General features: G+C 35.3%; 1 protein-coding gene across 1 annotated transcript in view; it reads right to left on the bottom strand.

The window, feature by feature from the left end:
• Eip93F (Ecdysone-induced protein 93F) overlaps nucleotides 1-19,822 on the bottom strand; it is a 242,152-nt gene extending 222,330 nt beyond the window's left edge. The window contains exon 1 of the mRNA XM_076130360.1: nucleotides 19,774-19,822. Within this exon, the coding sequence (XP_075986475.1) occupies nucleotides 19,774-19,812 (39 nt within the window). The 5' untranslated portion in view covers nucleotides 19,813-19,822. The remainder of the gene's footprint in view (nucleotides 1-19,773) is intronic.
• Nucleotides 19,823-22,779: the final 2,957 nt, after the last annotated feature.

Here is a 22,779-nt window from a genome sequence, read left to right as displayed (position 1 = left end):
GAGAAAATATGATTTTAGTAACACAAAGAGTTTAGACATTAAAAACTGTACACTGTTTTATTATTTTATGATTTATGCCACATAATAACACACTGCATGTTGTTTTTTCTTTATTTTAATTTTCTTTCTAAATTAGAAGCGCCTTGGCAAGCACGACTTATCTGAATTATAATGCTGTGTATTTGCTACTTTTAACTGCGGGTCACTGATGTTCTTAAAATCAGATTTATTACTTACTAGCTGACCCGCGCAACTTCGCCTGCGTCACATAAGAGAGAATGGGTCATCATTTTCTCCGTTTTTGTAACATTTTCTACTGGTACTCTGCTCCTATTGATCGTAGCGTGATGATATATAGCTTATAGCCTTCCTCGATAAATGGGCTATATAAAACTAAAAGGTTTTTCAAATCGGACCAGAAGTTACTGAGGTTAGCGCGTTCAAACAAACAAACAAACAAGCTCTTCGGATTTATAATAATAGTATAGATACCTCTGTCAGCCTAGAATTTCTCACACAAGGCTTTCTCTACTAAGTTGTTGGACTATAAAGAAAATAAACTCTCGCCAAATGTATTTAAATTAATACACTCCAGAAAAAACAGCTGTAACATTATACAACAATTTATTATCTCGCATTGTTTATTGCAGACCATACAAAACGTACACATTCATACAAACATACATACATACATACATAAACATGCATGTCCTAAGTATGTCGCGTCGATGCATCATCAAAACTCAAGTTCAATGCACTCTGAATCACTGCATTTTCGACTCGGACCTCTCTCTCTCGCACACACCTTATCTCATATACACCTATCCCTTTCTACAGATAATGGACAATTACTCTTTGAATTAAACCTGCATTTTTTGCTTTAATTGGGGTCATGGCTGGATGAAACTATAGGCATATGATATTATTATTCAAATAGATTTTATCGCAGCGTTCAAGGTTCAATATCCTGTTTGATATAAATTTTAAGACTAATTCTCCTTTTGTAATCAACAGTCTGGTCTAATTATAATTAGCTAATTAATTTTGACCTTAACAATATCATTTAAATGTACAACGAATGGTCAAAGCCAGGAAAACGATAATATATACAAATAAATTAATATTTACTTATAAAAATGTATACAGGCTGTCCCTGGACATAAGATCAAATTTTAGAAGGGTTTTTTTATGAACCTGTTGTGTTAAACTTAAATTGTGAGTGTGTGACCATTATACGTAGGTACATAAAATCACGCCTTAGTAGGCAGAGATTAGAAAACTCCACTTGGTACGATCCCTAAGAAGATCTAGCTCTACTTGTTGAATAAAAACACGCGTCTTGATTAAGGTCGTAACAAACCTAATAAAATTTTATAATTTTGACTGAAAAACAGCAAAAAAAAAACAAAATCTATGTTTAATTGAAACAAAAAACTGTTAAAATAATATCCATGGTAGTATATTAACCAAAATAAACAGAAGAAAGAGGGTTTCAAACCCATTTAAACCATTTTTTTATTACTGTCCTACTACAGGGCTAAGATCTCCTACCAAACGAGGGTTAGGCCTTGAGTCCACCACGCTGGTCAAGGTGCGGGTGCGGTGCTGCCACGGTGGTCTGGTGCGGGTTGGGGACTTTGCATGCCCTCAATAAATTAAATTTCAAATGTGAGCCAAAACAATTGCATTATAACATTGGGAACACGCTGTATACAGTTGCACAAATAGTAGGTACGTCTCTTATCAGTCGTTGAACTTTGATAACAGCTCGTTTCAGGTATTCCTGTAAACAACGTCGTCACCAAATATATGTGTTTAGTTTAATTAAACATATATTTTGAGAATAAAACCACCTTATTAACACATTTATTAATTAGGCGGTTTAAGTTGAGTAATCCCTTATTATATGGGGTTATTGTTGATGGAGACATGTGTGCGTATTTTAAACACCTCTGTCTACACCTTCGGGTATAATAGGCGTGATATTACGTATCTGTAAATGAATTAAGCATGGACAAGTAAATCTAAGTTTTGTCTTTTAAACACGTTTTCAATTTTCCATCTATCCGCTGTTTAATTACTAAAGCCAAATATTGTTCCATAATTTTAGGTATTCCTACGGAAATCGTGTCATGAGAGGACATTTTACCTAATCATCTAAGATAGCAATCAATCTTTGCCATAACCATACATAGGTATATTACCCATTACACAACATTTTCTGTGAGTAAAAAATATTAACAGAAATCTAAAAAAATACAATTCTGTATTCAATACATAGGTATCAAAATAAGCCATAAAATATTCTCGAAAATCCGTGATTTAGGAAATCTGTTTGTTAGATCACCGTGATGGCTGGTCTTTGACCCTTACTTTCTGTTCTTATATAACTACATGACGTATTTGTACATAACAAACAGGATCAGTTTTCAATTTTACTACAAAAGACCTACGATAAAGGTTACGTTAAATAAAATACCTATTTTTAAAACTATTGTGTATTTGACTAAGTTAACGAAAAATTATTAAACTTGTACTCGTAAAAGGTTTATCTAAAATGGTTAATAGGTATAGGTACCTATAATAAAATGTTCATCTCAGGCTAGGTTATATTTTTTTAGACTGAAACATTTTATTGGGCACTCATTTGATGCCAACGAAAATATTATATCGTGACGACACCACACTATATTCCTATTTATAGTAAAACGTAATTTTGACATTTCATAAAGATTTAACTGTTATCAAGTACCCAATTTGGCAAAACTCTCACTTTTCCCGCTAAAACCGACATTTTGAAAATCGAAACTGACAGCTGACGGTGCGTTCCGAAATCAAACAATTAAATTCTTCGTTTCGTAACATTGTACGTGAAAATTTCGTTCGTAAACATCCGTCAGAGTTCGGGGACAGCCGAAAACGATTCAAGGTCGTTGTGGTAGGTCAGTGTTGTGACGTCACTGGCGCCCTCCAAAACGCGGGGTCGTTGCCCTCGCAGCCACCGCAGAAACTGTGTTGTGCGCGCTTGGAATGAGAATTGGGGGCTCTTTGTGTGCGTGAGGGTGAGGACACACGAGCGGGCACTTGTTGGTCATCGTACAATGTTGGACAAGTTTAACAAAGACTTATTGTTTTATATAAAAAAATCGCTTTTTGCCCATCCTATGTATTTTCTTTACATAGGACTGATATAAATAAATAACAAAGTCCAAAATTCTGTAGCTATATTGTAAACTATACTTTAAAAAATTAAAAAATACAGTAACTTATTTTTAAATAGTTTAATTGCCTATAATAGTATTACAAAAAGGTTTTTAAATAAATCGCATATGCCTATTGAAATTATAAAACTGTGTCTTTGCTAATATGGGTCATTTATCAGTGCACGATTTACCTTTATTACTCTTATCATAATTAAAGATCTTTATTATGTCTGAACCACTATAATTACTTAAATGTTCGTATTAAAATTACGTGCGAAGATTCCGACCTATTCAATTATATATAAGTATGTTATGATTTTTATATGTTCTTATTATTTAAAAATAGATACATACACATATCATGCTGTTTTCCCATGAGACTAAGCAAAGACTAACACCACTTGCTTAGATCTAACTTAGAAAAGATTCTCTTAAAAAGACACTACTAAAAAAACAGGCATTTTAAACATCCCACTTATCTATTAAACTCTTACCCCCGGTTTTTTTTAGGTACATTTAACGGTAGTTTATCTATTCAATAGCGTTTAAGCTCATAGAAAAATAACAGTTTGAATAGATAAACTACCGCTAAATATACATCAGAAACCACTAATCAAAATCAAATCATTTATTCATTTAGGTCAAATATTGACACTTATAATAGTCGTTACAATTACTGAATCTACTCTAATCCACTAGTTGTTGTTTGTCGGTTTTGTTTAGTGGTCAACCTAGTGTCAAAGTTGTTCAAGCCGCCCGAGAGGCCTTTGACGTGGCTTAACGACTGTTATCTTAGTAGACAACAACCGGGACTGACTTTTAACGAGCCCTCCGAAGCACGGAGACGCCCAGTTCAAATACCACTATGCGGTCACCCATCTATGGAATGACCGCGCCAATGGTTGCTTAACCCACAGATCGTTTACCGACCAGTATGGCTATGGGCGCCTCATAATCTACAAGTTAATCAAGACACTCCAACTTGTTGTCCAACTTACCCACCACAATCTGCACCCACCCTTACTCACTCACACAAACACACAGTGTATATACGAGTCGTCTGTCTGTGTGTGTGCGTCACAATTCGGCGACTGCGACCTTTCGGCTCCAGTACAATGAGATTATTACCAACTTATTTCAGAAGTATGTCATACAGTATTGTCATACAATCTTTATTTTTATCGCTGTAACTGCTTGTCGGAATAAGATGAGATTTTTTTTTTGGAAGATTATAATTTAATCTTCATGATTATTGTGATATATTGGAATAAATGACTTGAAAATAAAGCAAGTATGGCGTGTAATAAAGCCTAATCCTGGGTCTTCAACAGTTTCCATGTATTTTTCATCAAAAATGGTATAACAGTTCAACTAAAGAAGGGTATTATACAGACTGTCGTAATTATAATTTTAATATTCGACATAAATTATGGTGAGTTTTACGTATTTGACATTTGAAGCATCGTGCCACGTGGCAGTTGAAAGTTTACTAATATCTTTATACTATAAGTTATTAAATATCCTAATACTGTCTGACACACAAACATACTTAAATAAAATCACGCTTTTTTACCATAGGGGTAAGCAGAGACCAAAGAACGCCACTTGTTACGGTCCCTACAAACTTCTTTTGCGTCATTCATATCCATACATCTTGTCATACTGGATCATTTCTTTTAACATTGTAGTCCTTTAAATGACTCAAATCATATGAACATTAACTCTTTCAAGGTTTTCTTTTATTCAGATAAGCCCAGTCGTTTCGGCTTTACGTCACATTTGTCGAGACTTGTGTTACAATGCGTATTGCGCAGTAGTTAAGATGATCGTATCGCGCTAAAATGAACGGGTTATAATCTCAAAAATATATAAAAGTTATGTTTTTTTTTTTTAATTCAACGCTTGCTCTTGTGTCAGGGTCCAAACAGGTACAAACTGTTTGTACACACTTATTTGTCACACAATTATTTGTCACACGTGAGAGTCGAACTCACGACCTCCCCGCACTGGTAGTAACGAGGCGACCACCTTCAGGACTGCGCCATGGCCGTCATAGTTAAACTTATTCCTAGATATGTTTACTTTGATTTTTTATCCGCAACTTAAACATAGATTCGCATAGGTATTAACTAATTTAATAGCGTTTGAACTCATAGAAAAAAACGCTATTTAATAGATAAACCACCGCTAAATGTACCTCAAAAACCGGGGATTATAAGATCTACCTGTTAAATCCGACGGCCATGTTCACTATAAATAAAAATAAAACTATAGGGGCAATCCAATATGGTCGACCAATCGTCTAACGGCTAAGTGCTTCAAATTTCGGATGCGCGGGAGTGGGGGAGCGTTAGACACACACAACTGCGCATCTATTGTGTGTTGTGTGTGTGTGTGTGTTAGGGTCCGTTTATAAGATGGCCGTTTTAGGGTGCATGGATTAAAAGGGGTTAGATGTTTTTGTTTGTTTGTTTGTTCGGATTTGTTAGGTGGGGATCGTATTTTGGTAAAGGTTGTAATTTTGGGATTAGGGTAGATTTATTGTTTGGGTGATTTGGTAATTTTAATATCTTTATGGAAATAAATTGGATACAGTTAGATATTTTAAGTTAATTATTATTGAGAATTGGTTAATTTAAACTGATTTCGCTTGGGTTTATATGACTATTAATTAAATACGTTCTAGTTATTTTAATAGAATACTTAAAATGAATAAACTCAGATAAAAAAGTCGCAATCATATTAACAAATATAGTTGTTAAATACAAAAATGTCCGAAAAAAAAGTAAGCGCTTCCTTACAACAAAAAATATAATTTTAACTCTAACCATGTAAAAATAATAAATAGTATATAATCCGTGGCGCAGTGGTTTAGGTCACCACGCCGATACCACTGCATCGGGAGGTCGTGGGTTCGATTCCCACACGGAGCAATTATTTGTGGTACCCACAAATAATTGTTTCGGGTCTGGTTGTGCTTTGTGTCCGTTGTTTGTATGTTTGTAAAAGTCCCCGCGACACAAGAGCAATTCTTAGTGCGGGAGTTGTCTATTTAAAAAAGAAAAAAAAAGTAATAATAGAGCAACATTCCCTCCAACACATTAAAAATAGATAAAAAAACAACAACCAATGAACATCTATCAAACATCAACCAACAACAATCATCTAAACAATCTATTACAAGATCATTGCCCAAAATTACAACCAATCACATCACACCGTTCTAACCTTCTAATTTTTTCTAAATTCAAACCGACCAATGGGGAGCGGCGAAAATTTGAAGATGCGCATGAGTGGCCGAATTTTTAAACGGATTAGACGCACACATAGAGAGGTGTTCTATAGTGTTCATACATAATGCAGTTGTGTGCGTGGAATGTGTGTGTTTATATGAGTTTTGTGTGCGTGTGCACTTGTGTGTGTGCATGTGTGTGTGTGTGCGTGTTTGTGTGTGTGTCATTAGCATTTAGTGAATAGGTGTCAAGAGCGAATGGCGTTGAATAATTTATTATTATTCGTACAGTTTTTGGTGATTGAATATTTATTTTAATGTAAATGGTTGTGTAGGTTCAGTTGGTTAATTTGAATTGGTATTTTATTATGTACTTACTGATTATGTTTTAAATAATATACCTGACTATTATTAATATGGTTTTTAGAGTTTGAAGTTTAGTTTTTAGCTCGGCCTTGCGATGCAAAGACTAATGTTGCATAGTGGTACAAACACGTCGACAATCGGTACTAACTATAAAAAAATATTATCCCTGAATCTAGTATTAGATATAATTATTATATACTGTTTTTAGGTAAGTCTAACGTTATGAATTTCTTAATATTTTTAAATTATATGATTTTATGCCATTTGAGTGAAACACAAATTTTATTCCTATGTAAAATTCGTTGAAAACTTGAACAAGTAAGTATTTAGTTCAGACTAAGAACAATTACCGAAACAAAGTTAAATAAGACATCTGTAAGTCTGACACAACACAGACTCGAACCCACACTACTACTCTACAAGATTACCTATACACCACACGGTACACTGCAGGACAAAGCACAGTACCTAGCTAACAATTTAAGTCGTAAATACGGCTAAAAAGTAAATATAAAGTAATAAACAACACAAACAAGAATCGAAGAAAAAAAATCATAGATCGCATATATTTTGTAGATTTTATGTAATAATAAATGCAAAATGCTAAAACAGTATAATTAGAATTTCTTAATTCTCGATACTTCCTTTTGAGACTCTTTTTGCCCAGTAATACACGATAGAAGTGCCTGTACCTATACTTCATAGTTCTCATACAATTTGCTGTTTAATAATAGAAACACGACTTTTCTCCCTGGGATACAAAAAATCCTGTCCCACTGCTGGGCAAGAGTCCATTCCTGGAATGAAGGAGGGGTTAGGCCTTTATCCCACTACGCTGCCCAAGACAAGAGCGGGTTGGAGACTTTGCTTACCTTCAAGAACTGTTTTAAAGAACTATTAGGCATACAAGGATGCATGATCATTTCCTTTAATGTTAGAACAGCTGATAATTATTTCTGATACGCACAAAACTTCGAAAAGTAATGGTGTGTTGCCTCGGATACCAACCACTTTCGTGGGAGGCCTGACTTAATGCAATCGGCTATCACTGTTCTGGGATATATTTAAGTAATTTTAATTAATAGTTGACATGACCTGTTATCTGAAATGACGTTCTTTACAAAACAGTTTTATACTATCACATATAACACAATCTATTCTATTCACTTTTAGATTGTTTAAAAAACATTTCACTATTCTAGTCTACTTTCCAAGCAACAAAAATAGAATATAAATAAAACTGGGTGTGTGAATATGTCCTGCAGTGTACAAGTACAGTGGGCGCGCAATTTTTAAGACTAATTATCGCCGTACGTCAGTGTCTCGCGGTGACAACCAGCATTTTTCGTAGCCGACTGTACCTACTTTGAAATACTTTTGTTTACTATTTACAAAATATCTCTGTTTTTAAGCAGTTTCTTTGTACAAGAGGTTTAAATATTAGAGGCTAGTATATTAATTTTGTAGCTTCACTTATGATTTACCCCGTTCCCTTATAAGCGTAATGTTAGATATCAAATTGCATTTTTCAGAAATGTCACACAATTTTTTTCATCAAATTCTATTTAATTTCTATTCTTTGACTGCCTCTGTGATGCGGATACTATCCTTGTGATCTGAACATCCGAGCAGTGCACGATCAATACAGGTTTTGGGTTCAATTCCCAGGCCAAATAAGTTGAAGTTTTCTGAATATTTTTGATAAAGAATTAAAGCTAAAGTCTGCATTATATCCGGTTCATAGTGTTGACTTTACTTAGCAAAACGTAGCCTAAGTGTGAAAAGCCTGATTCCTTTAAATTTGCTGTTAACTTTCTAGTTAATCAATATTGTTGTGTTTAGTACACCTCTACCTGCACCTTTAAATATAACAAGCCTGATAGTAGAAAATACATTTTTTCATTAGTACACGTACACTATAAAAAATATAAATCTATGTTCCTACCCCTAATAATCTGGTCACAAAAGTCATTATCGAATTGTTCATGTACGCTAGTCACGATTTCCCCGGCACACTTGTAATAATCGCGGGTATGTAGGCAGCCTAAACTGTTATGTGGCGGGTTGCATCGCTGCGACTAATTGGGCACCAGTCGTACTTTCACCTGCGTATTGTCGTCATGGTGTAGGAGGCTGGGGGAATGTCCTGATAAGTTTTATTCATGACTTTTATACCTGAAGGTCTAGAAGTGTCTGAAATACAATCGCGTTTCGACATTCTTCTTCTTATCGTATGGTTAGTTGTCAACCTAGTATCAAAGTTGTTCAAGCCGCCCGAAGGCCTTTGACATGGCTTAACGACTATTATCTTAATTGTGAACAACCGGAACCGACTTTTTACGTGTCCTCCGAAGCACGGAGACACCCTGTTCAAATACCACTATGCGGTCACCCATCTATGGAATGACCGCGCCAAGATTCGCTTAACCCACAGATCGTTTACCGACCGGTGAGCACAACTGGCTATGGGTGCTTATAAGAAACAGTATCTAGCACTTTGCTCGACCCGGGAATCGAACCCGAGACTTTACGGACAGCAGTCGGATATACTACCAACTGGACTACTTAGGATCCACTCTCACCAGTCAATAATACATACATTCTATTAATTGAAAGAAAGCAATTAAATCTAGCTCTACTACAAAAAAGACTATCTTCATATAAAATGGTCTTATAAACTCCAAAGCCATGGTGTATGTACATTTAACCGGTGACACAGTAATCGTGACCTCGCCGGACATCACCGCGCTCGCTAACTTTATATTATAACACTAGTTTCTACCTGCGACTTTGTCCACGTGAAAGGATTTCCCGGAGTAAAATCATATGTGTTTAAACCACGTTATAAACTATTAGTGTACCAAATTTTATCCAAATCTATTAAGTAGTTTTTACATGAAAGAAAAACAAACATAATATTTTCTTACCTATTCATCAATTTTCTCAAACTTTCGTATTTATTGTATATTAATGTAAGACATTTTTTGTCGAAGTACATTTAAAGATTTTTGACAGTTGGGAATCGAAATATTTTTCCTCTTTTTCATTACACATCAAATGATTTGCAATTTTCGAATAAAATTATCAAAACGAAAATGTCTATCAAATACACATCTTTGGTATCAGTCAAAACATCATCTCCACTCCTATGTAGTATCGACAACCTGCTAGCTATCGAAAAGATCTGTATAAAAATATGATCAGCGCCTCTAGCGGACGTCGTAGAAACTATTTTTGCAGTACATTTTAAATGGCAAACTCTCGATGGTTGCAATTGTAGGGAATCGCGCTTCAGGATCTTTTTTATCTCATTACTGTCCCCACTGCTGGGCAAGGGTCTCCTCCCAAACAGGAACAATAACAGAAACAAAATCATCATGACGCAACTTCATAAAACAATAAGAGAATTAACGCAACAATTGTATAGAAACCAAATACATGCAGTACATGTAGGAAGTGCCTTGAACGTTAATATGTTCAATTTGTGCTCTTATGTACTAAATATAGTGTGTTCTGTTAGCTAGACGACCATTTGGTAGGAATGTGGTGATGCGCCCACCTTGACTCGTAGGGATGGGATGTCAGTCGAGTGAATGAAGACTTCTGGCTTGAGACTTCTGGCTTGAGAAAGTCCCCAACCCGCACGTGGCCAGCGTGGTGGGCTCAAGGCCTAACCCCTCCCTCGTTACGGGAGGAGACCCTTGCCCAGCAGCGGGACATTAATGGGTTAAATTTATTTTTTATTTATTTATTAAAAAAATTACTTGTACCTATGGATTTCAAAATTGTAAGTCACGAGGATATAAGTTAATTCTATAATGAATATAACTAAAACTACTTGCACCCAATAGAGTAGAAATTATGTTAAGAGATTGTCCATTAGGTATATTGGTGTGTTATGCTTATCATAATCTTATCTTAAATTTAAACATAATTTTCACCATTTATCATTATACTAATATACATACCTTTGAAAAAATTAAGCACTTTTCTTAACTTATTTTGTTTGTCAAAATTCTTAAAAATCTTTATGACTGTAAGGGGTTTTACGTCTTCCTATACGAAGAATATTTTCCAGGATAATATATTACTAGCTGACCCGCGCAACTTCGCTTGCGTCCAATAAGAGAGAATGGGTGAAATTTTTCCCCGTTTTTGTAACATTAATTACTGGTACTCTGCTCCTTTTGGTCGTACCGTGATGATATATAGCCTATGTCCTTTCTCGGGTATCAAAATATCTCCAGACCAAATCTTATGCAAATTGGTTTAGTAGTTTAGGCGTGAGCAGACAGACAGACAGACAGACAGAGCTACTTTCGCATTTATAATATCAGTATGGATTTCCAAAACGGCAAAATGTCTCTAAAAAGCCTTCTAAAGTCTCTACCTCACTATAACTATGTCCCATCACTACTCATATCAGTATGACACGTGAGCCAGTATTGGGACAGGCAGGATGCGTCGATTTATACAAAATCACATCTCATTGTACCGCACTGTGACGTCACATGCTCCTAACAATGGCCTTTGTAACACTAAATAATAAAACAGAATATATTTCCTTATATTATCTAAATGTATTTTGGGTTTAATGAAACTATTTTAAAATTTTGTCACAATATACATTGGTTTTTCGACAAACTAAGTTTTATAACAAGCCAAATAAATAATAAATTTCTGTAAAAATAAAACTGTAGGACTACATTTTACATTTTTAACATTAAATAGGGGAAAGAGGGATTTAACACACCTCCAAATGAAAATCATTGAAAATCAATCCGCAAATGTTTAAAATAACAAACTTTATTACTGATTTTTTCCCCATAATAACTGAAACTGTAATACAGACCAATCGTTCCTGAGATTAGCGCTTTCAAACAAACAAACAAACAAACTCTTCAGCTTTATAATATTAGTATAGATTTAGCTTTAAATATTTTAATTATTTTAAGAAATACTATATAATTTTGTTAATTGTTATATTTGAATAATTTGTAACTACATTTATAGTCTAAACGTGAAATTGTAAAACTGAACGACTGAAACTATGTTTTTGAAAATCGTAGACGGTCTTCTCGACACAGGCATGCCTAGTGAGAAGACCACCAGATATTGTTCCTACCGTTAAGAATGTACCAGCTTTAGATATAGAAATAATGTGAAGTGTTTATTTTAGAAACTTTTATATTTGTCTATTGCTACAATAAATATTTTTCATTTTCAGTTATATTAAAACAACTCCTGTAAAGTCTTGTATTCGAATTAATCGTATGTCTGGTTTTATTTCACAAGCATAATAGCCAGTTGTATTATTCAGTCTGCTTACCCCTTGAACAAAGTCGTTATATATGACCGAATCCAAGCACATTAGGTAATGTTTAAGGTAAACAAGGACTCGCGCATTACTCCGTCGTACGGCTTCGCCTGCTAAGTCAATTTATTTAGCAACCTACCGAACTGGCTGGTAGCTTCACTTACACTCAATAATTCATTTAAGGACACTGTAAGAGATGTACCAAATAAGGATTTTGTACATTCCTGCTTACATTTTAGGGTATAACAGGTGTGATATTATGTATGTGTTATTTGGTGGTTTTCTACACGACTGCTAATCGCGAGGTCCGGGGTTTCACTCCCAGGTCGAGCAGTATTTACCCTATACATACACAATAAACTCGTTTCTAATTAAATAGGCGTAAATGGTGAAATGTGGTTTAATTTACATAACTCTATTTATCTCCTAGTATAACAGGAGTGATGTTAAAATTTAATAAAAAAAAATACTATTGTCAACCATTACCAAACTTCTCAATATACAATAAATATACAGTGTTAAATTATTATTTCCTAAATTTAAATTATCTTTTATATTTTTTCCTTATTATTTCCCAAATTAACTTGGTCCTTTATTCACTCACTATATACTCCTGCGTTCACTATTCAAATTCAACTTCCAAAAAAAATGTGCCACCGGTAATCAAACCCGCACCGTACGCCTTTGTAACTACTATACAAGTCAGAGTCATACGTGGTTCAGTATTTTGTGCTACAAATCTTATTAGCGCGGCGCTCTGTTACGCAACACGCCGTGTGCGCGGCCCCTTAGCGTGATTCACTTAATCCATACTATATACAACGTGTCCCAAAACTCAACGTCAAAACGAAAACCTGAGCTAGGCCGAGTTGTGTTGGCTCTCAAAAAATAATTAAAAAAAATCTATCTCGTGTAGTTTAAAAATGACAACCATTTTTGTAAAATTCCCACTCTCTGATGAGTTTAGTCTACTGTGGCAACAAATGACTTCTTTTCTAGTTCTTTTTTTATGTGGAGTATTCTTAAGTTACGCTCCTACAAAATTCAATTCATTATTTGCACACAACTTCATTGGAATATCAGAAAATATCCCTTTTACGGCGAATTATGCCGTGAAAATAATTTCATCACTCAACTTTGACAATCTGTCCTGAAAAATAATTGTACTACGCTTTTTCGGCATGTACCTTCAAAAGTTGGCGCATTTAATGAGCTTTCGAAAATGGTATAACACTTACTAAATTATTTCATAGACGATGAGAAAATAAAAAAAATCTTAAGATAGTCGGTATTTAACGTAATATTAGTTCGTCGTAAAACTTTCTTAAAATTATTCTAATGTAATCTAAGCGTTCTGTGATGATGTTGTTCTGATAGATTTCGGATACGGCGGTCAGTTTCATTGAAACCAGCCAACAGTGCAGGTTTTTGTTTATAGTGGCCAAGTGTGTGCACAATACACAGGTACACTCTCATAGTCTGGTGGGACGGCTAAACCGTCACGACCAGAGAGAGGTCAGGCGCAGGACCGACGGCTTTACGTGCTCTCCGAGGCATGGAGGTCCCTTACCTCAACTTCCTACCTGCGGGCAATCTCTGAGAATTTTTTCGACAGCAAATCTCTAAAATTACTTTTTGGCTCGACCCAGGATTCGAACCCGAGACCTCTTGGGCGGCAGTCGCATAAAGCGACGAAGAAATTTAAGAGTGGGACGGATAGTGACGCTACATTCATGGTGTTAGTGACATTTATTGTATTTGGGATTGTTTAAATAAAGATCAATTATTATTAAAAATCTAATGATTATTTAAATGAACCTTTTCTTAATCGTCAATAATTAAACATTACTTCTCTTTAATTACACCTCACAGAACGCCTAGATGACATTAGAATAATTTTGAGAAAGTTTTATGACGAACTAATAATGCGTTAAATATCGACTATCTTAAGATTTTTTTTTTTTTCTCATTGTCTATGAAATAATTTAGTAAGTGTTATACCATTTTCGAAAGCTCATTAAATGCGCCAACTTTTGAAGGTACATGCCGAAAAAGCGTAGTACAATTATTTTTCAGGACAGATTGTCAAAGTTGAGTGATGAAATTATTTTCACGGCATAATTCGCCGTAAAAGGGATATTTTCTGATATTCCAATGAAGTTGTGTGCAAATAATGAATTGAATTTTGTAGGAGCGTAACTTAAGAATACTCCACATAAAAAAAGAACTAGAAAAGAAGTCATTTGTTGCCACAGTAGACTCAACTCATCAGAGAGTGGGAATTTTACAAAAATGGTTGTCATTTTTAAACTACACGAGATAGATTTTTTTTAATTATTTTTTGAGAGCCAACACAACTCGGCCTAGCTCAGGTTTTCGTTTTGACGTTGAGTTTTGGGACACGTTGTATACTCTATATATGTTTTATAAATACTTAATATATAAGTCTGTATTTCATTGGGAAAATGCTAATTATATCAGCCTGGTCTTTCTTCCAACTATGTTGGAGTCGGCTTCCAGTCTCATCTGATGCAACTGAATACCAGTATTTTACATGGACCAACTATCTGACCTCCACAATTCAGTTACCTGGGTTTTAACACGATACCCTTCGGTAAGACTGGTTGTCAGACTTTCAAGCTTCTGACTACTGTTAACAACTGTCAAAGATCTTCGAAAATGACAGCCGAGACCCACAATTTAATGTGCCTTTCGAAACATAAAAGAGCTCATAATATATAATATGGTCACCCATCCACAGAACAACCTCAGCAATCGTGGCTTAACCTCAAAGATCGATCCGCGAAGCTGTTAACTAAGCCACGAGATCCTAATCCCCGGTTTCTGAGCTACATGTAGCGGTAGTTTATCTATTCAATAGCGTTTAAGTTCATATAAACATGACAGATTGAATAGATAAACTACCGCTAAATGTGCCTCAGAAACCGGGCATTGTTAGCTTTCTAAGAGTAATATATTTTTTGAAATTGTTATGATAGTTTCGGAGATATAGGTCTCAAACATACAAACTCACAAACACACGGATAATACTATTTTAAATAATATGTTTTGTTTCACTCTATCTGCTTACGCGTCTCTTTCACGTGCTAAATTGATTAGAGAGCCATAAAGCTTATCTGCTTCTCAGTACTCTGTCTGGGATTCGATTACCGGATTAAAACATTAAGCACGCGAGTGGACCCGTGTAATTGAATAAGTATTTTAAGCAGGGTTTTTGGGTCCCTTATATTTTGAATAGGTAGGTAGCATTATAAAGACAGAATAATCTAGATTTAGGCTAAGAATACATTTTGCTTTAGAGACATTAACAAACATACAAAGAACGGACACGAATTACAACTACTTAAAGTAAATAAAATAAATTTAACCCATTAATGCCCCACAGCTGGGCTAGGGTCTCCTCCCGTAATGAGGGAGGGGTTAGGCCTTGAGTCCACCACGCTGCCCAAGTGCGGGTTGGGGACTTTGCATGCCCTCAATAAATGTATTAACCAAATTTTAGGCATGCAAGGTTTCGGCTATCACTGCTCACTCAAAACTACAACAAGAAAATACCTTTCACAAAAAAAAATGTTCTATGCGGGAATCGAATTCACAGCCCCGCTCAGCGTAAGCACCACGTGAGAACCATTGCGCTTCGGACACCATTAGTCCTGTCTTTTTATGAAAAAAAAAACATTGTTCTATATTTCACAAAGAGTAGCAAATTTAATTAATAATCAAAACTGTACTTTTATGAAAAATAGCATTGTTCTACATTTCACAAAAAGTAACTGATTTAATTCATAATCAAAAACTATATTAGCAATATAATACTCCTTAAAGTTAAAAGTCTCTCTTACTAACCTAACCCCATAGTGTTAGAAAGAGATAGAGTATAACAGCTTATGTACTACACAGTTATGTATTAGAAAGTCATCACATAAGTTAGAAGACAAAGCGAGGCAGTACAGCCGATATATTCATTTAAATGTAACACATATCGACCGGTGAATGGGACCGACAGAGATATATAACTACTGGAAGAGAAACATACTTTTAATCATAATTTCTCTCTTATTTTTTAAAGCCTACTCCCGCTCTAAGAATTGCTCTTGTGCCGCGGGGACTTTTACAAATATACAAACAACGGGCACAAAATACAACCAGACTTACAAAAATTATTTGTGGATCGCATAAGTGTGGGTGATAGAGAAGACTACAAAGTCGTTCTTCAGTTCCGCATGGTTCGTTGCTATATTCTGACATACAAAGTAAACTACCGCTAAATGTACCTCAGAAACCGGGCATAAGTTTGTTTTAGTTCTTGCAGCGGTAAGGTGCCTCGAAGCCTCGAGTTTAAATGCCAAGTTAATCAATATAATGTGGAGTAAAAAAGGCTTGAGGTCTCCAATTGCTAGCTAAAACACTTTGCACAGAAACGATTTTAAAGATCTTCACATAAGCATATAAAATGACTGTCTTTTTATATAAGATTAAACGCTATTGAACAAATAAAGACCTTTGGCTTGAACAACTTTGACAGTAGGTTTACCACTAAACATAGGATAAGAAGAAAAAGAAAGACCGCTGCAACAACTAAAGCAAACTTACTAATTTTATAATATTAGTAGGATCCAGTATCAGTAGCTCTACGTTGTCCTATTACCAGCATTCCATAGTTTAGCGTGGACAATTTTCACAGCACAGTATCGCCACCTGTCGGACGTCGTCGGCTAACTTCGTGTGTTTCCGTGCGTCCAGCGTATTATACACGATTAATAATTTTTAAATATCTCTATTAGAAATGGATTTTAGTTATTGTAGAATTATTTACTGTAAGAGGGAAAAATAAGGCTTTATTTTTAGGTAAATTTGGGTATGTCTGTCAATAAAATGTTAATTTATTACTATCATTGAGAAAGATGAAGATGCTATGCTTGTCTATTACCCAATGACGAATAAAATGCTGAACCAATTTCGATAAAATTTGGCAAAGTGATAGGGTAAACATATCATAAGGCGAGATTTTATCTAACAAAAAAATAATAATAAACAGTTTTTGAACAAATGCTATATATGTCACAATAAAACAGCTAGGGTTAGCAATTCATATTTATTTCTTGAAAAATGAAGATAATTGCGACTAAATAAATATATCTATACTAATATTATAAAGCTGAAGAGTTTGTTTGTTTGTTTGTTTGAACGCGCTAATCTCAGAAACTACTGGTCAGATTTAAAAAAAATCTTTCAGTGTAAGATAGCCCATTTATGGAGGAATTTTATAGGCAATATATCATCACGCGACGAACAGTAGGAGCAGAGTACCAGTAAAAAGTGTTACAAAAACGGGGAAAAATTTGACCCATTCTCTCTTATGTGACGCAAGCGAAGTTGCGCGGGTCAGCTAGTTATATATATTTCCGACTAAATAAATTTACCAGTAGCTAAACATAGTCGTGATTTTACATTTTGTCTATAACATTTAGAAAGTACTCCACTGGTACAATTATAGTGAAAGGAGAATTTCTACAATTTTGACAATAGTTAGACTTAAACCACGTTGTAAGGTTTATATTAAACGTCATTGCCACAGGTGTGTGTCCCAGATTCGAACCTGAATCTTCTACGTGGGAACTCTTTCACTAGCAATAATTTGGCCACAGTGGCCAGTTTCAAATAAACTAACATAGTGATCAAAAGGGCTGAATAATTAAATAATTTGCGACTATGACCGATAATCTACGACCAATAGGAGTAGAGTACCAGTAAAAAATGTTACAAAAACGGGAAAAAATATGATATATTCTCTCTTATATGACGCAAGCGAAGTTGCGCGGGTCAGCCAGTTACTGATAAAATAATTTCAAAATGTCGGAATTTTTGGCGGTTTTCAGGAATTAACCTTGAAACCCGAATGTTTTTTAGCAGTCGTTTTACAGGACTATGATATAACAATGGAACCTCGATAAGCTTTGCGAATTGGCAACCACGGTCTGAGTAACTTGTGCCGAAACGTCCAGCAAATTAAAGTAAAATAGCATTAATTCCCGTATAATATTAATATTCCCTACCAATTTCCCTGCTGGACAAGGGTGTCCTCCCGTAATGAGGGACGGGTTAGGCCTCGAGTCCACCACGCTGGCAAAGTGCGGGATGGGGACTTTGCATGCCCTCAATAATGTATTATACAAATTTTTAGGCATGCAAGGTTTGCTCACGATGATTTAAAATATGTTAACAAGAAAAATATGTATATTTGCTTACTTATCCATACTAATATTATAAATGCGAAAGTAACTCTGTCTGTCTGTCTGTCTGCCTGCTACTCAATGACGCCTAAACTACTGACCCAATTTGGATGAAATTTGGTATGGAGATATTTTGATACCTGAGAAAGGACATAGAATACTTTTTACCCGGGAAAATGGCGCATTTCCATGGGAAAACTCAGGTGGCGGACGAAGTCGCGGGTAAAAGCTAGTAGCTTATAAGTGTATAATGTGGGTAAGTGTGTATTGATTCTTCGTTTCGGTATAGCTCTAAAAGAGGTTTTAAAATTTTTACATAGCTCATACACCACCCTGTACTACTAGAACCACTACTAATTGTTCTCGATCACACTAGGGCTTTCTCGACTCTGTTTTAAAGATAGGTCCTTACAGTTTTTCGACAGACGTCAACGGCGTAGTATTTTGTGTTTTAAAAGTAAGTCTTTGGTCTTAAATTTTAGATTTTGTAAATCAATGGGTGTTTGTTATTTTACATCGATTTGTAGTTTATGCCAGTTAATTTATATGTTTGTAAACCTCTGCTATGTAAGATTTCTTTGTGATTTTTGTAACTATTTTTTAGAGGAATCTAAAAAATTATAGCAAATAACAATTTATTTCACTTTAACAAGACTATAGCAGTATAACCACTTTTCTAAATTGCTTAGCACTTTCTACCCCTTCAATAAACGTTTTTTATCAACAACTCACGCCAAAAGTATATGTCCCTATCACACGTATCTACAATCGAGTTTTAAAGCGACAAACTAATGACTTGCATTTGAGAACCCGTAGTAAGTGTAGTAGCTAATGCAAGAGGCATTTACGAGCACTCTCAATTTATAGACACCATAAACACAGCGCTCAGTCGCACCTTACACTAGGACAATGGCCACCATCACCGATATTATACCGACACATGAGATACATATGTGTGTACACGCCTTTAGGATAGCTTAGCTTAGCTTTTTGTGAAAATAATTCGTTTATCATTTACAAGCTTTGATAACAGGTAAAATTTTTTAACAACGTTTGGCAAACGTTAACAGAAAAGTGGTGGGTCAATGAACGCTTAGCTGCTTGTATTATATTTTCGTTGATAAATCACACTAACGATACAATTCCACCAAAAAAAATCATGTAAAATTTTGCCAAGTAAGTTTTGCCTTGTGAAAAAATATCAGATCACATGTAGAGCCAAGCTTTTGAATCTACACGCCCTAACTCTGGCGACCCTAACTTAACAAATTCTAAATATCAGTAAAAATTTATTGCTTGGCTGTTTCGTTACTTTATCGCAACGCAATAAGATTTTTTTGTTGCAACAAAAATTAATCAAAACACAATTTTATTATCAAAATTTGACTGTAGTATACTTACATGATTATCTTCAAATATTCGTTTATCACTCGACTCCATCTCCAGTCTTCTCCATTACCTTAAAAGTAACAATAAAACGTAAATCCAATCAGTAATGAACCTTCACTAATTAATTAGAGCGACTACATTTAAGATACTAAGAGGATTTGTAGCACTAATCTGCAGTACTAAAAACTGTCTGATCACTTCAAAACGTTCCGTTTTATTGTACGAGGCGCCCATAGCCAGTTGTGCTCACCGGTCGGTAAACGATCTGTGGGTTAAGCAACCGTTGGCGCGGTCATTCCATAGATGGGTGACCGCATAGTGGTATTTGAACTGGGCGTCTCCGTGCTTTGGAGGGCACGTAAAAAGTCGGTCCCGGCTGTTATCTACTAAGGTAACAGTCGTTAAGCCATGTCAAAGGCCTTCGGGCGGCTTGAACAACTTTGACACTAGGCTGACCACTGACCATACGATAAGAAGATAAGAAGAAGAATTGTACGAGTAAAGTTAGCTTTTAAATTACTATAGATGAAGGTTCTCTTGTCGTGCGGACTTTTACAAACATACAAAACGCCTAGGCAATTGGCGGCAAAGGCAATAAAAATATGTAGCAATGTTTTTTTTTCAGTTTTCCGGCTTTTCACACTAAATATGGTTATGAATAAAATTGTAGTATTTCAAATAGTGTAATTGCCTTAAACATGCCCATTTCTTCTTCTTTTTCTTTATATTTTATAGTAGCCCCTGTAGTCAAAACAAGTTTTTTTTTTCTTTATTTGTTTAAGGAACTTTTAACAATATGTTACGCTAGTTCCATCGTAGACTAATACAACTTAACTAAAGAATAAACTAGAGCAGCCTCTGGAGTCAAAAGTAGTTCTACCGGTACTAAAACGTATACCACAGACTAACAACACATTTTTTTCCAACAAACACGTCAAGCGCAACATGAAAAGCTTTTGATCAAACGGTGCATCAAAATGGTTGTTAATTAATTGATTGTGTTCACCGGTAGATGGCAGCACGCCGCACGGTCAATTTGGCCAGTAACCCAGTGGGCAGTGGGCTCGGCTCCCTGCTATGATCACGCAGTGGCACGTTATTGCCCAATCGACGATCTCGTGCCGCTGAACAGGGTACTGAATGCAAAAACTTTGTTTTGACACGCGCTAGGTAAGTTTGTGTGTCTGAATGTAGCTGCAAATTGCGTGGAAGAAGAGTATGAAGGTATAGGCTGAAGGAGTGCGGGTGATGAAGACGTGACAATAAAGGCTATGGTAGACAACGCGCCGTATAAATTTGTGGATCGAAATATAGTCTTAATCTGCGACAAAGAATATATTAATATTATCTAGTAATAAAATTTGTAGATTCCGGTGATGGAGACGTCACAATGAAGGCGTTTAACCCATACGGCATCTGTAGCGCGATTCTCTACAGTCGATTCTAACGAGTATCGAGAATTTGACATTTAAAATGTACTGAACAATTAGTTCCTACGGCTCCCGCTAGAGGCGCTGATCAGCTAGCCGATAACCAATAGTCGGTCGTGATAGAGAATCTCCCTTTTGAAATCATTTCTTAAAGCTGTCTTTTTCTCAATAGTAGCCCGGAATTTGGTAACGTGCCCGGTAAATAGCAATAGCCTCGCCGCCTAATACGCGGGACTAACATTTCTAATGGCGATTTGTATGCTTATTTTACACATCTCTGCCTAAACTTTTGGGTATAATAGGCGAGATATTATTTATAGCTGAACACCACTAAATTAGTTCCTTAAGAATTGATAATCTCTTTATGTGTTGGTTTAAATTTAAAGTAATACTGTGAAATTATTTATTAGTTCGGGGAAAAAGACTTTTCGCATTATAGTATGTATGAACTTGCAATAAAATCTTTTTTTACACAAAAAAACTCGATATTTTGGGTACCTCGCGAGCTCACTGAAAGAAACCTAATGAACCGTGTACTCATTTGTGTTCTTGAAGCCAAAGAGATTTTATTACAAGTTCATACATACTATAATGCGAAGACTTTTTCCCCGACCTAATATATTGAAACATTAAATCATGTATGTCTTTGTATAGATGTATGTATTATCTTAATAATAATATATGTATGTTTGTTTGCTGTCGGTCCGTATGTCCTAAACGCATGTAAGCGTAATACCCTCTGTAACGGCGCAGAATGGTCTGTCCGGAAAAAATATTAACACTACTTGTTTTATTTGATACTACATACTCATAGAGTTATAGGTAGTACTAGTTTGTAGCGTGGCGTTACTTGTGTTTATATGATAAGATCTTCGGTCTGAAAACAGAACAACTTTGGACTTTATGAGCGCAAGGAAACGAATTAACTACATTAGTTTCTTACACGTAGAGTTTATAGAGTAATTATTACGATATACGATTTAAATGGTACAAATAAAAACATATCCCTATCTTTTTTTGATTAAGTTAGGTAATCAACTAGGTAGAGTGTGTGTGAGTTTCTTGCTAGCTCTTCTCATAAGGCTCCACCCCCTTTTCGAGCTAGTGGTAGATTCAGTAATTGTAACGACTATCATAAGTGTCAATATTTGACCTAAATGAATAAATGATTTGATTATAAGATAGACTTTTGTATAACAATATACCATCTGTAGGGTATCAACAATGGAAACAATGAAAAGTCTATATTAGATATAGCTTTAAAACATTTATAATGGTCTAACATGCATAGGTAATAGACTTCACTAATTATTTTCTATGAAACACAAATAGTTATCAAACGCGACTGGTTCTAAGTTCTAATGCGTTCACCTGTCGGCAGATGGCCTAAGCACCAAACAAGGACCGACAACTGCTCCTAATTGATAACATACACATATCTATACTAATATTATAAAATTGTAGTTTGTTTGTTTGAACGCGCTAATCTCAGGAACTACTGGTGCGAATTGAACCATTTCTGTGAAAGAGTATCATAGTAACTTGCATCAATCCTTACAGACTTTTGCATTTATAATCTTATACATAA

The sequence above is a fragment of the Anticarsia gemmatalis genome, chromosome 24, assembly GCF_050436995.1.
Source record: "Anticarsia gemmatalis isolate Benzon Research Colony breed Stoneville strain chromosome 24, ilAntGemm2 primary, whole genome shotgun sequence".
NCBI lineage: Eukaryota > Metazoa > Arthropoda > Insecta > Lepidoptera > Erebidae > Anticarsia > Anticarsia gemmatalis.
Note: the sequence above shows the minus strand (reverse complement) of the source record. Positions and strands in the feature narration are given on the sequence as shown.